This window comes from Anas platyrhynchos, chromosome Z (genome assembly GCF_047663525.1).
Source record: "Anas platyrhynchos isolate ZD024472 breed Pekin duck chromosome Z, IASCAAS_PekinDuck_T2T, whole genome shotgun sequence".
Lineage (NCBI taxonomy): Eukaryota > Metazoa > Chordata > Aves > Anseriformes > Anatidae > Anas > Anas platyrhynchos.
Window position 1 is genome coordinate 75,528,592 of NC_092621.1, and position 15,302 is coordinate 75,543,893.

A 15,302-nucleotide genomic window follows, 5' to 3' on the forward strand; every position below is an offset into this window, starting at 1 on the left:
ACCACGGGATGATTACTCCCTTATCTGTCTTAAGTTCTTTTCACTCCCAAATTCAGATGCTGAACACGAAAGAATTAAAGACACAATTCCCAGCTGTTATGTGAAAAAAAAACACAACATCATGAGACACAGGAAAGCTAACATTTGCTTGTAAATAATGCATTACATGTCAGACTGGTAAGAACCACAGCAGTGATTCACAGTGTTTGCTTTGTTCCTCATGAAAATTATCTCAGTTTCAAAAAGCTGTCATATTAATGGGGACTGCAAGGTGCATTTGGTAATTCACTGTAAATATTATTTATGGGGATATTTCTGAAATCAGTTTGGCTGTCAGATAGAAGGGTGTGTAATTTACACTACACTGCATGTGTTAGGAAATCCCATAGGTATACTTCCCTCTGCCACTTGAAATCAACACTGCAGGAAATAGCTTGTAGGAAAGAAAAAAACAGATAAAAGATGAGAAGGGGGGGAGGAGGAGGAGGCTATGCATTGGCTTTCATTGTTTTGGGTATCAGAAGTGAGAAAGAGATCTATAATGATATATCTACGGGAATGCACAATGCATACCAAGCACCCCTCGTGGCATGGAGGTTGGCCTCTTCCTCCAGCCCCGGGCAGATCAGGGCACAGACTTTGCTCCTCAGTTGCGAACCGTGCCCTCTGGGGTTTATTTCTGCCTTCTCAGATGGTCTGAAAAGAACCAGCACAGAACGAGAATATTTATCAAGTGCACAATGCTTCCCTGGGAAGCTCAGACAGGCTGAAAAGTAGCAGCCACAGGGACAAGAAAATACACATTTCCCATCTCGTTTACTATCAGTGTTGAGGGAAGTAGCTTCCTGACCAGGACCTGGAGACTATTACTGCCAGGGAGATAAGCAATCATTGATGGGAGCTGAGATCTCCCACTCATCGATGGCTGCACGTCACCTGCTGCCCTTAGCATACGCGAACAGACTGCATGGCCAGGAAGCTCTGTGCACAGGTCACAGCACAGAGGTTTTGCTTTCCTCTGACCAGCAAGTCACCTGCTAGGGCAGAGTTTGAAAGCACACCACTGCTGGTGTCCCGTTGACAGGCTGTGGTGATCCACAGCTGCCAATGCTCAATTACACAAAAAGCCTCTGAAGATGTAAGGATGTCCATAAATCTACCTACTGTGATCATGTTTTCAGCGCTTGCTGACTTGAATGTGCTTTCTTCCTCTCTGAACAACCTGTATTCAAGGGAAGAGCTAAAAATCATGTCCCCAGGGAAGCACATCACTTGGTTCCTTCTATCAGGAGCATGGAAAGGAGGAGGATGTGTTGTTTAAGCTGTAGAGGTTCTGGGGTAAGCCCTGTGGTTCCAACAACCGCAGAAACTCACTGGTGCAAACTTTTAACCTAGCAGTGTGTGAAAGCCACTTAGCCAAGTAATCTTGAAAATAACTTCATGGTTCATTGCAGAAAGCTCTGTGTGGTGGATTTCAGCCTACGGATGTCCTGCAGGCATCCTGCAAGTGGCCGCCCCAATGGCACCACTAGCAGGGCTACGCTGGACTTTCATTAAATAAACACAAAATCCATGAGGATTCCCCAGGCAGCCTTGCTCTTCCCCAAAACAGAGCTGAGGGCAGAGCCTGTGGGTGCTGCCAGCAGCGGGGAGTGCTGTTCCTGTCCACGGGGCCTCGGGGTAGGGCTGGGAGATCCTGATCCTATGAAATGAGCTCCGGCTCAGGCGGTCTGATACCAGACTACAGACCTCCAACGAATCCAGCTTGGATGGGGCTTCTCATCAAGGAAGAGCAGAGAGATATGAAGAAAAAAGCTGTGGTTCACTTCTTTCTGTGCTTCAGTTCATCTTTGAGTTCTTTACCTCTTTCTATTCTTGACACATTACAGCTCTGTACCATCACTCAGCAACTGCAATCTTACTATCTTTTAGGCTGTCTTATCCACGTTGTTTTTCAGCGTAAGATGTCCCCAGTACTGTGACCTGCTCTTACCCCAGCATCTGGGGCACACGAGGGCTCTAGACAGGCTACACCAACAATCTGTGCTGATTGGAAAGGTGAATTACTATTGTAGTAAATGAAATAAAATGATTCTTGAGTGATTACACATGTTAAAGTACTCCTCGGCACATGGGTCAGCGCTGGATTACAAACCTTCTGGTTTTATGCGACGGACTTAATGGACACTGCTAGAAGAAAGGTATCGCAGGCTTTGTATATTCTGACTACTAATGATTTGCACCTGAACATGCAATTTCAACAGGAGAAAAGCTTTAGCTGAGATTACTGTACAGGGATAGATTAATGATTTTAATACTGATTAATAGCGGAAAAGAAAAAGTGAGTGTGGCAAGACAAATTGATGCATCTGACACTAATTGCTAGAGTGTGGTTTCTAAGACAGAAGCTTCCACATACAACATTTGTAACTCTGACAGCTAATTATACCTAGATATATCACTAAGTCCCTCATGATTACACAGAATAATTTTAGGCATAACTTAAAAATATTACAAAAGCTGTGTCATTTTTTCCCCTCTTTCACATACCTATGAGCCTAAGCCCCAGATTTCTGAAAGCAGATCTTTCAGCACGTAAGATGAAAACACCACAGCTGGCAAGTTTAAACTACGTCCATGGAGCAACTAGAGCTTTACAAAGGAGAAGGGTGTTTGCTATATCACTGCCTGGATCACATGCAGTCTGTGCAGCAACACTGAGAGAGCCTGTCTTTCAATGTGATAGCACAGAGTGTCTGTTTCTAGAGAAGGCTGTTCCTCCTTAAATGTGGAATGTGCAGCCTGCTGTTTAAATTCAACTAAAAAATAAAATCAAAACTTCTGCTGTATCTTTTTTTTTTTTTTTTTTTTTTTTTTTTTTACCTCTGTATGTTTCCAAACTTGGACTGATTCATACATCCTCTTCTGCGTACACAGATTTCCAGTTCTTTTTCTTCAAAGCATCTCAGATAATCAGCTCACACTACAGAATAATTTGAGTAGTCAGAACAGTTTTGTGGTGAAATTACTCTTGGTAATTAAAAAGAAAAAGCTACAGAGAACCAACCACTGAAAACAGAAATGACAGTACTCTTTCCTCCACTGCCCACAAACCCATCATCATTCCCATGACTCACCATAACAGACCCCTCAAAAAGCACAATATGAATAACTGATACTAAATTTGCACATCTTTTAGCTTTCTCAGGCCTCCTCCACAAGATTCTCCTTCTTAAACAGGTTGAAGTATGACACAGCTTCTGCAAAGCTCCATACTCAGCTGAGGTACATGAAAGTGGTGGCGTTTTCCTCACAGCTGCACCAACCTCTTGGCCCCTTGCTCTGCCTTCTTGCACATAAGGAATGGAGCTGTTAATATTGCCTGTACTTCACAAATGCTCACTGTGTTCAGGCAATCCCTGCAGATGGGAACAAGAACGCAAGAAACCCTGGATGTCACTAAGGATATCTGCAAACTGCTCCCTGCACTCTTTATGTGCTGTCCACACTCCTGATATTATTTCTACAGCTCCAGAAACTAGATGGGACAGCTAAGGCTCTGCAGAGGACTGAGCTGCTTCAGATGGGCATCAATTTAACAGATGCTTTCTGATTTCTGGTTTTCACTTAATTTCTCTTTAAATCTTCCCTCCACAGGAAAAGCTATCAAGGTACAAGTATAATTTTAGTAATGAAATTGTAGGTGTGTAAGAATGTCTATGTAAGGACTATTTTTCCCTGTAAGTTATTTTATAACCACATAGCATAACCACAATTACAAAATTAAGATAAAAGATTTTCTTATACCATGGAGCTAGAATTGGTTACCACAGATAAAAAACAGCAAGGAAGAAAAGAAACAGAAATGAAACGCACCATGTATTGAAAAGGACATGATGAAAATTATGTCCTTTTTTTAAACTTAATTGTCCTGGCACACAGTGTGATTAATCCGAAATGTCCAGACAAATTTAGAGGCTTTTATTTTGACTGTTTGAAGCAATTGCTTTTTCCCCTTCTTGGTGACTTTAATTCACTTTTGTATTTCACAAAATAAAGAGGCAGGCACACTATATCTAAGGACTTGAGTAGACCAGGGAACGCTACAACAGCAAATGATACACTTGATAATGTCCCTGCATATGGCAAAAAAAGAGTGACCAACTGATGCATTTGATAAATTCACGTCTGCTTTGACTTTCTATAATTCATGAAGTCAAATATACACAATAATAAAGAACACAAATGCTGATAAAGTATCCATCTTTTGGTGACCCTGGTTTGGACATTTATTCAAAGGAAGCACAGAAACAGGGAAGAGACGTGCAAGTGCCATGCACTTGACACTCCCAGGAAGTCTTATGGCTGACTTTGACTTGACAAAGGAACAGAAATAGGGGGTAAAAACCTCTGTTCAACAACACTGCTTTTTCATTATTTGAACTCATACTCCCACAAGGCAACCACAAGAATCCGGGATGAAGGAGTATTTGAGATACTGAAGTAAACGAATTAAAAGGTCTGACAGTTCCTGCTATGGACAAAATCAGACTTGGCAGTTCTGAGAAACAGCATCGCTCATTCTGCCTCGAGTCGAGGTAGGACAGGAAGAATAAGATTTCCAAATGCAGAATCTTGAGTTATGAAGTATCCTGAAGAATGTGCATGTGCATGCTGGAAAAGAGGAAAATATTTGTTAAAGCATAACTCCCTGCAGCACTAATACAATTCAAGACTTTATAGATTCTGCAGCATTAACTACGATTTTCTTCCAGTCTGCTCTTCAGCCCTGATACCCAAATTCAAAAACAGTATTTTAAATCAGACACGTCTGAACAGGGCCCATCAGGGGGATTAACTTGGACATTCCCTGCTGTGCCCTTTTTGAGAAATCCCCCAAACGTTGGTAAGTGAATTGCTGAACATTCTGCTTCGAGACCCCACACTTCCAGTCCCACCCATAACCAATTACAGGTCTCGGTACGGATGCCAGGTGTGACTCTGTGCCAGAGGTGTGCATCAGTGGTGTCACACAAGCTGAGGCTGCACCTACAAATGCTGTGTGAGCACACATCCTGCAACACCAGCTGTCTGCTCACGTGATGTATGTATGTTTGCACACCTGAGGAGGCAACCTGCTGCTTATGTCTCTAAATAACCTTTGTGAAATCTGATATGGCTCTTTCCAGCTCAAATACCGGACTCCATAAGATAGATGGCCTGCACATTCTTTCCTTCCACTAGGGGGGAGGAGCCCTGCTGAATATCTAATTGAACTTGAGTCAACAGTGTGCCCATACCAAAGGATATGAGCACAGCAGTCTGCACTGGCAACAGCAAAGCCAGCAGGCCAAGGGAAGCTATTAATTCCCTCAGATCAGCACTCACAAGGCTGTGTTTGGGATACTGTGCTCATTTTTGGGTTTCCAGCGTGAGACACAAACTGGAGGGAGTACAGCAGAGAGCCAAAGAGCTGGCTGAGGGCTGGAGCTCTCAACATCCAAGGGGAAGATGAGGGAACTGAGCTTATGTAGTCAGAAGAGAAAGCTGAAAGGAGATCTTAGGCTGTTTTCAGTTACCTGTTGAGGGGTATAGAGCAGACAGCTAGACTTGGAGCCAAAAAAGACAGTGAGAAGCATGACTGGTATGACTAGTTCTCCCTACAGTTCACGAGACATTTGTAAGTCTGATGAAACTGACTCCTGACAGAGATGTACAGAACATCTATGGTTATACTACAAGTTACATTCCCAAACCATATCAAGGGAGAAACAGCTGATAGATTTAAACCTGTATCATAACAGAAGATTGTGACAAATGTATGAAACCTAACCTCTGAAAGTGTTTTTCTCATTCTCTCTAGGTGAGAGAAAGCAGGACTGCTCTCTGAAAGGACGAGCATCTAAATCAGAGCCAAGCTGAGCTGAAGCCGACTGTATCAGCTTACCTGCAGTGCAGCCTTCTGCTGTGCTGCGATGTGCTGCTGCTCAGCATGATCACGGAAATCCTTGTTTAGTGGTGATCTTGCAAGTGCAATGCTGCAAAAAAGAACAAGATGGTATGAGACACACCCTCTGATAAAATTGTCCTTACCATTCGAGCCATAGGTTTCATGACTTCTGCAGCTCACGATTTACTTGGGTTATGGCCAGACATCTTTAACGATTGTTTGGGAAACTTATTTGTTAACATAAGGGAGAAAGGGAAAATGGAGTGATGACAGCCGTAGCATTTGACTTAGCAAAAACAGCCGATGCCAAGCTAAACCTGGAAGGCTTACAGTTCTCAATTCTGTTGTGGATTTCGCCCATGGGTGGAGTCCCACTGCAGTCAGGGGAACCAGTGGGGTACAACCTTCAACAATGTCAGTAATTTTTAAAACCACAGCTTTGTGTTTTTGCCATTACTCAGTCACTCAGTGACTGTTCTAATATCTGTGATAAACAGAAGCACTAACAAGAGCTCTGCAGTCTTCAGCATAAAACCAATTCTTCAGCAAGTGGGCAGCAGATTACTGCTTGTGGTAAAAAAAGCTTCCTATTGACATAATTGAAATAATGATCCCCTGATGACAGCTTATGATACCTGCAATTGATTCTGCTGATGTATCCCAGTGCAGTGCACGTTAAGTTTCAAATTAAAGTTTCAAAGTATGTTTCCTTTTCTTTTTTATCTTAAGATTTGTTCACCTTGCTAAACAAACAGAAGAAATTAAAAGGAGACTTCCCCCCCCCACACTCTATGTAATTAACATGGGCAGTCATCCTCCAGATGTAAATCAGTGTGGACTGCCATCAGAGCTGCACTGCAAGGCAGGTGACAACTACCTCTCAAATTGCTTCTGGAGACTGGTGCTAGAAGTTCAGCTCTGCTCACTCGTAGAGACAAAAGCAGGAAGGTCAAGGGATCCAAGGAAACTCATCAGCTGATCACTAAACATACTTTGTGACAAACTAAGATAGGCGTCTGCTGGAGAAAGGTACTAAGTTTATATAAAATGTAAGATTTTCAGTCATTTTGAAGGTATTTATGCTGCATTTAATTATTTATCCTCTAACTTTTCAATATGATTTTTGTAGATAATCTTAAGACCTCATCACACACTGACACTTTTCAAGAAATGTTTTCTGGTTTTAGATAGAGGATTCCCATGTACTAAGGCTAGAGACCAGTAACTCATTCACCCTTACAGAGGTTGTGCCACTACTGTGTTTTATGCACATCAAGTGTTTTTCTGCCACATTTGCAGAAATTCCTACGTCTTGTTTTTGGTGACTCTGTAGCTTAAAGCCCACAGCATGAGATCCCTGCCGTAGAATTCTCAGTTGCTCAAATCTATGCATCAGCCCAACGTGGCAAAGCGGAGTCCAACTGCTAGTTTGTCCCCCTTTGAAATTCTAGTTTCTAACTCCACTCACTAGCATGTGCTTTATTTAATTAGAGAAAAAAGAAACCAAACAAGCACTCATTGAAACTCTGCTGGAGTTGTGATGAAGTGTGGCAATGCTGTTGCCAGGAGCCAGCGGCTGTACATACTGCTATGACTATTTCTACTTATTCTCTAACCAGTAGCTGTGCCTGAGTATTACCTGCATGTGGAGCTACATAACAGATCTAACTGAGGCAGCTTCACATAGTTTGCACGCTTTTTGACAGTATGAAGGAGTTAAAGATGATCTAAAATCTCCTTCAGAAAAGCAGCAGGCAGCACCCAGGCTGTACTCCCAGTGTCTAACTACTGTGCAAATGCCCTGTGTCTATAACATGGCATTGCACGTGCTTCATGCCAGCCCTAAAGCACAACAACCCCCATTTCTCCAGGTAGGCTGGTGTTTGATTCTCTAGATACTGAAAATGACAAAAATCCCCCCCCCTTTTTTTTTTTTTCCTTAAAAGGGAGATATTCCAGTGACAGCTTCTAAACTCAAATTAAGATCATTACACCTCATGGTGCCCAATTATAGTTACAATTCAGTGTCTTTTACAAGAAGATGTGCAATAATATAAGCTGGCTCTGTCCTGCATGCAGGGAGTTTCAAGGATAACTCACTCCTTACTGTAAGCGTTCCCCTCTAAAAACACAGTACCCTGAAACTACTGGTCTGCTATCTGCATTCCTTAGAGCACTTTAGCTTAATAATTAAATGCTCTCTATGTACCTACTCCCTTATTCTTCTTTAAGGTAGACTTCAATACAGTTGAATAAGTGTACCTGTTTCTCCTTCTCTCAAATAGATATTAAGTAAACCAAAATTCAAGGTCTGCAAAAATTTTTAAATGTTAATGTGTTCTTAGCATGCAAGGTCTCTCTGACTAGTTATTGAGCATGACGAACAAACACTCCTGTTAAGTGTTTATACAAGTTTACAGCTCGCTTGCTATTCCTTTTTTCCCCTCTGATTTAACCAGTGATGTCTGAACAACTCTAAAAGAAATATAAAATACCTGGCTCCAGGGTGATTTGTGGAAGACTGGTTTTGCATAAGTAACTTTCTCTTCTCCTTGTCTAGTTCTGCCAGGATTGCAACCCTATTTTTATTCTGGAAACCTGGTGAGAATGACAGAAAAACATTAGAAAGATTTACTTCATTTTTATGGTCCAACTCTAACCTTGTGGAATTAAAAGTCCAGCACAATATGACGTTATGATGAATACACTAATCTTCAAAGCTTTGCTCTCATCTGAAAGGCTATTATTAAAGGCTATTAATAAATAGGTTTAATTTACCTCTCCTCATTTTACAACATGAAATACCTTCCTTAAGATATCATACATATTAATACATTTTAAAATACAGGTTTCTACCTCGGGTTAGATCCTACTACCCCTTCCCAAGCCACCTCTGGAGCTGTGGCCATGGTAGGTGATCAAATAACTTCCCTTTCAAAGAAAAGGCAGACTTACCAGCTCCTAGATTTGAATGCAGTCACTGAAAGTACAACTGAATGATACCAGTTTAATTAGTCACAGGGACTCATTTTTTATCCTAGTAAACTTAAACTATAGTACAGGTTTTACAAAGTAACAGCTAAGAATGAGACCACGAATAAGGGTGCAGATGTGCTTGCACATAGACAGCCTGTTATTCAATCCAGGGAGAAAGGTTTTAATACACTGATGTCCTTATGTATACAAACTATCCTCAGCCTGAGTTTGGAGAATGCCCGCAACGCTGTAACAGAGAAGAAAAATTATATTGTCTGTAAACAACACGAGAAAGTGGCCTTTGTTTGCCTGCATGTCACTCTCTGAAATCAGAAAGGGACCTTGTGTTGTAGAGAAGGAGGCAGGAAGTAGACTGATGGAGGGAATTCAGAAAATGCCTAAAATGGCTGCTATTTATCTATTTTCAAACTTGTCTGTAAACAAAAATGTGGCCCAGCAACCGTACTTACATCAGACTTTTGCATGGTACAGGAGCTCGCTGTATCCCAGCGTCAGCTGTGCTGTGGCTACCAAATAAACCAGACATGCGGTGCCTGCCACAGCCCAGCACACCACGTACAGCAGCGTGACTGCGGGCCACAGCTACAGAGAGAACTTTAGCAGGCCCCCATGTCACCAATATCACCCCTGATATCAAGAACGTAGACGCTTCTTTACCTAATTTGCTGCCAATCTCTAAAATACTGAGCCACTACGATATCATAAAAAGTAGGTGTAAGGGTCAAATTCTCTCTTTATTTGCTCTGTATAAAGAGCCAAAGTAATTTCCACTGGAAATTTGTGGGCCTTGCCCTCAGGACCCACCCTTGTACTGTGCTGCATTAAAATGAGTAAAAAAAATGGTAGCCCACATGCTGTTAGCAAGGCCGGATGAGTAACTCTTAAGGGAAGTATCAGCCTACTAATGTACAGTGACTTACAGTGTATTTGCAGCACCTGCACTTGAAGTTCATTCCTTTTGAGAGATCTTTTGTTGCTGCTCTATTGCATAATCCAATATTTCTTTTATCAGCACGCCTCAGCGAAGGAGACAATTATCAAGTAGAAACCTTCTACCCTAAATAATAATTTGCATCTTTATTGCCTTGCTATTAAACCCTCACCTTTTCCTTTCACTACGCCTAACATATGCACTCAGTGTCTCTTGGTCCTTGCTTTCTCGAAAGGAGCTGAGCCACTCAATTACTTTTTACCGTGTTTTTATGCAAGATTGCCCACGATCACCTTCACATTTGTTAACAGATTTTAAATTAAATGTAACTAGCCCCTATTTTCACATTTGTCCATCTCTCCTTCACATGTTGCATTATTCCCACTTAAACTCTCTGTTTTGCAGCCGCATTGGTTCAGGTCTTCCATGTTTCTCTGTGTTTTAGGTAACCTACACCATCTTTTTTTGAGCACCCTGCACCTGTGAGAAGTTCAAGACACTGAAACACAGCTGGATGCACGCTCCAGGAGATGCAACAGCTACGAGATCTTGCCAACAAGCTGTGATTCAGCACCTCTAAGTTGCAGCTAGCCCAGCCTGTTCCTTTTCAGCAATTCTGGAGACAACAGGACAACTGGAATACAGCAAAGCGGGCCTGAGCTAAAGTCCTTATGTCTGCATGCTCATGCTACGCATCAGGCAGGATGATTAAAACTTGACATATTACTCAGTAGCTTTCTGCCAGTGCTTGTTTTTCCTGAAATGCATAAATCTAAGCTTGAAAGTCAAACGATATGGTGATTGAGGCAGAAAAAAAGATCACTTTTTAATATACATTACTATCAGCTAAAAATAAAGACTAAATATGCTTACATTTTTATCACGAAGCAGATGGCGTGATTCAGAAAGCTTTAAGACATATGTAAGAATAAAATTTTAATAGAATTTTAAATGCTATTTTTTAGACTGTGATCAGAAACCAAGCAAGATAATCACGATCTTCCATTTTAGTGCAAGTCTTGCCATAGTACCGCAGGCCAGAAACTCTAGAGGGATTCAGAAGTCCAAATAATTTTTCTACCCTCTCCTCCTCTACTGAGGTGTTTTTGTTTGTTTGTTTGTTTTTGTTTTTTGTTGCTCTGACACTCAGGCAGCACCCATCAGCAACCTACTGTACTGAAGAAGTCATTTAAGAGAATTTGTTAATGATGAGTAGAAAAAAGCCTACTTGAGGAAATGGAGGGGTTACAGTCAACACGTACATGTTAGAGTTCCCCAGCTAATAATGCAAGGGTCCTACAGGTGGTAGGACTTATTCATAAAGCAAAACAAAATCTGCTTATTAAAAAGTTAACAGTTGAGAGGGCATGGCATGAGAAATCCATTTTAGTGATGAAAAAATGGCATCCTTACAAAATCATTCATCAAATCTGACAACATATCAGAGATTTTCCTTTAGATTCTTTCCTGCCCAGACTCCTAAAGCTTCAATAAAGGCCGACCTGAAAAGCTATGTAAGTTTCCTACCTCAACTGTAAAGAAGGAAGCCTTCTGTATGTAAATTTTATTCCCCGGTTCTGCTTTGTAGTACTAACGATGTGGCCGTGTCAAATTAAAAAAAAAAAAAAAGCCAACCTCAGTAAAGACCAGACTTGCACCTATGAAAAGTAGCAGAGATTTTCAAACACAGCAACCCTTATTAAACCTTTTAAGTTTAGTCTTCCCCTAACTGGGAACAGTTGCACTACTGTTTCCAGTTTGAGCAGTGCACTAATATCCTTTGCAGCTTTGCAGGCCCAAGAGTCCAAACACAAGATAACCACCAAGTTCAAGGCATCTCAACAAGTTAGTAGCAGTGTTGGATGTCAAGCTGAGGACTTGGATCTGCACCTCTAAGGTAGCAGAGACATTTCAACCTGTTATTTTTGACATCTGCGCTTCTGACATCACACATTGTTTTATATGCTCTGTGAAACAAAAGACATATTGATAATTCTGCCAGTTAACTCGAGTTATTAGAGTGTATATCAATAGTTTGTCTGTCCCCCAAACAATACCTGCATGCATCAGTGAACGTAAGTCACTGATCACTTTTTGGCTGCAAATTTCTCCAGGGAAGGCAATGGCCTTTGGGCACTGTGCTACAGATCAGGCTTAGACGCAGAGCAGAACAGTTGGTAGATGACATAACCCAAAGCAAAACACCATGATTTTCCTGTTTAATAGGGACTGAAGGAACAGAATGCCAAACCTGCCTGCTCAGGCTGTGTTACCTGACCACGCTTGCACACCTCTAGGCCAAAAGAGTAAACAACCATCGGGACAGAAGGAGACCCTGCAGAACTGCTACAGCTTGAAGCTTCCAACACTTATTTCAAGGGCTTGTTTCTTCCATTACACTAGAACCCTTCTTCCCCGGAGTTTAGCCCTGTCTGAAGCACTTCTTCCATCTGTTGGGACCTAAATGAAATCCTTCTGGAGCACAGTGACATTTCCCTACTCTGAGGGCTTCCTCTTGGGGAGCTCACACATGCAGCAAAGTCTTTGATTTGGTAGCATGCAAGGTGGGTGAGCTTTGGCTTTGCTGTGCACAAACAAAAGCACTACAATAGCAAACTAATTAATGCATGTTGCATAAGTACTGTGAGGGTACACTGTGGAAGCATCATATTACCACGTACTTGAAAGTAATTTCTGTAAAATCAGAAGCTGATAGTTTCTTTTCTACCAAAGTCCACCACTACGGCCTACAAACTCCTGTTGTGGACAATATGCACTAACGTTGAAAGCCTTTCCCTTTCTTCTACATGCTGTAATCAGTTTCATGCAATCAGTGTAATCAGTTTCACGCAGCACTAAAACCCTGAAGTACGGCTTTCATTAAATCCTATCTGGTTTTGCTGTACAAAACAGCTGCAGCTCCTCGTCAGGAAATGAGGGAGTGAGTTGCTTGAACTGCAGCAATATACGTACCATGCAGCAAGAGGAAAACAAAGTGTTTGCCTCCTTCATTTTCACTATTAGACTGCATCTGGCCAGGAGAAAGCCACAGAGGCCTTGAACTGGTGAACTTATTTACCTGTGCCTTTCTATTTTTCTTTATAGGCTCATTTAGATGGTCTAAATCAGAAGTTTTTCTTGCCTGCTTTGTGAAAATGATTTTGATATTATTCCTTTGGTGACTCTCTAAAGGACAGACCACTGGAATCTTTTATACTTTGGCATATCAACTTACAAGCCTGTGGAGTTTGGGGGGGGGAGCGAACCCAAGACACTCTGACACTAAAATCCTCTCCTCTTTCCCTATACATTCACACATTTAAGAACAAGCAGCTTTTAAGTCTGCATGACAACATTCTACCCTGTGCAATGATGCTCTCTTGGTTTTTACAAACTAAAGCAAGATTTATTATTGTGTACAGAAAGATTTTCAGAGTTCAAGTGTGCAAAGAGACGACTATCTGCCGTCTGTGATACTATTCTCTCTGCACTTTTACAGAAGCCAGTAAACTGTACAAAAGCGACCTTCTGCTGGTCAAGCAGCAAGTAAAAATACGTCTTTCAGACCAACACTTTCCTTCTGTGCTTGGCTAAGCCTTCCCACACGCACCTCTAGAGGGCGATTTAAGTCCCTCTTTCGATTTATGGCCCGAGGCATGCCTCCCCCCCCAGCGAAGCATTTGGGCGAGATGTATTGACCATTCCCATGCTGCCAGTGCTTTTGCAGATCCCTCACCATGTGCAGAATCGCTTTGTGGGAATCACCGTGATGATTTTGTTGGGCTTCTCCTCTTAGGCTACCTTGCTGTCCACCCCTTCCCGGGGCCTTGCTGCTGCCACAGCCGGGACTCGCGGCTGCTCCTCGCCACAGGACGGTCGGTGCTTGGTGTTTTAATTGCAAGCAGCCCTCAGGAAGTGGTCGAGGGATGGGTGTGAAGGGATGACCAGAGGCTCAGCTCTCCCGGCGCCCTCATGGTCTCCTCACAACCCCTTCACGCACGCCTCCTCTCGGGGCGCTTGCTCTCACCTCGCTGCTCTCCATCCCTGCCCTTCTTCCTTCACTTTTATTATATATTTTTTTATTTTTTTTTGCTCTTTCTACCCACACAACTCATGGTTTTGGGTAGCCTCGCTGTCTCCCTTGCCTTCCCCCACACCTGAGGCAAAACCTACCGGGTCCCGAGGGGTTCGCTGCCATCCTCAGCTCCCAGCCTGACCTCCGTCCGGCCGCTTAACCCCACGGATCTCTGAAATCAGAAAATAAAACACAAAAAGAGGCAGAACGCGGGGTTTACCCCTGTATAAGTGCGCATTTCTTTTTATTCAGACACGGATTTTTGCTCTCTCAGGCGCGCCTCAGCTGCGGGCAGGCAGAGCCCTGACACCGAGACGCTGCTGAACTGCCCCCAGTTTTTATTTTATTTTATTATTATTTTTAAGCAGAAACGACATGAGCCGTGGCCTATTTGCTTATTTATTTATTTATTATTTATTTATTTATTCCATTTTGGATCCTTTTATCCACGTTTTATGAATAACCACCCCTTTATGAAGGCCACCCCTGGGTGGGGGGGGGCACCCCTGAGGGAGGAGGGAGGGAGGAAGGGAGGGAGGGAGGGGGACAGCCCCCCGCCCCCCCCCCCTTAGGCAGGAATGGACTCGCCCTCTCAGCCCTATTTCCCCCCCCCCCCCCCCCGGTGGGGAATGGTCTCTCCCGCTCGCCTCCCCCCCCGCACTGCGCGAAATGGTTTCTCCCGCCCACATCTTCCCCCCCCCCCCCCCCCGCCACGGGAATGGGCTCGCCCGGCCCGGCCCGGTTCGGTTCGGTGCCACCCGCGGGAGGGCCCCGGCGCCGTTCCGTCCCCCCCCGCCCCCTCCGGGTCCCCTCCCGGTCCCCTCCCGGCCACCTCCATCCCCGTCCCCCCCCCTCCGGTAACTCACGGTGCGCGCTGCCCGCTCATGACGTCACGCTCCCTTGGCGGGCGGTACGGGAAAGCGTCATGATGGACAGGTCGCGCTGGCCAATCAGCTTCAAGCGCGGCGGGAGGGCCCGCCCCCCTGCCTAACCAAGGCAACGGGGCGGGGACCGGGCCTACCTCGGGCCTGGCCCGGCCGCGGGGCCTCAACGCAGGCCTCTGGGTTGTCAATAAGGCAGTCACACAGCCTGTTGTGGTGTTAAATACAGGATTATTATTTTAAAGGCAGTAAATTTTCATAAAATAAAGGGTTTTTTTTGTTTGTTTTTTTTTTTTTTTAAGTCCTATGGGAAATAAAAGTATATAAAGTCATCTGTCGTTGTTCCTGGTGTTGTATCAAGGGGTCTCCTTCATAGCGAGATTTTGGGTCTTGATGCTGCAAAATAAAGTTTGTTTATTTTATTTTTTGTTTCTTTGTTTGTTTTTCTTAACCATATTTGAAATAAAA

At 43.3% G+C, this 15,302-nt stretch overlaps 1 protein-coding gene across 1 annotated transcript; it reads right to left on the reverse strand.

The window, feature by feature from the left end:
- Positions 1-3,960: 3,960 nt before the first annotated feature.
- INIP (INTS3 and NABP interacting protein) lies at positions 3,961-14,899 on the reverse strand. Its single transcript, XM_027446578.3, has 5 exons — positions 14,820-14,899; positions 14,052-14,125; positions 8,446-8,548; positions 5,948-6,038; positions 3,961-4,674 (listed from the first exon to the last, which is right to left on the reverse strand). Exons 2-5 carry the CDS (start codon positions 14,074-14,076, stop codon positions 4,579-4,581), a joined length of 315 nt encoding a protein of 104 aa, XP_027302379.1. The 5' UTR covers positions 14,077-14,125; positions 14,820-14,899; the 3' UTR covers positions 3,961-4,578.
- Between the last annotated feature and the right edge of the window lie 403 nt (positions 14,900-15,302).

What these genes read in the sequence shown, in the direction of transcription:
- INIP (XM_027446578.3), bottom strand. Translation starts at nt 14,076, where the DNA reads ATGGCAGCGAACCCCTCGGGACCCG. An exon ending in AGCGAACCCCTCGGGACCCG is followed by an intron (nt 8,549 to 14,051) that starts GTAGGTTTTGCC and finishes CATTCTCACCAG; the next exon opens with GTTTCCAGAATAAAAATAGG. An exon ending in ACAAATCACCCTGGAGCCAG is followed by an intron (nt 6,039 to 8,445) that starts GTATTTTATATT and finishes TCTTTTTTGCAG; the next exon opens with CATTGCACTTGCAAGATCAC.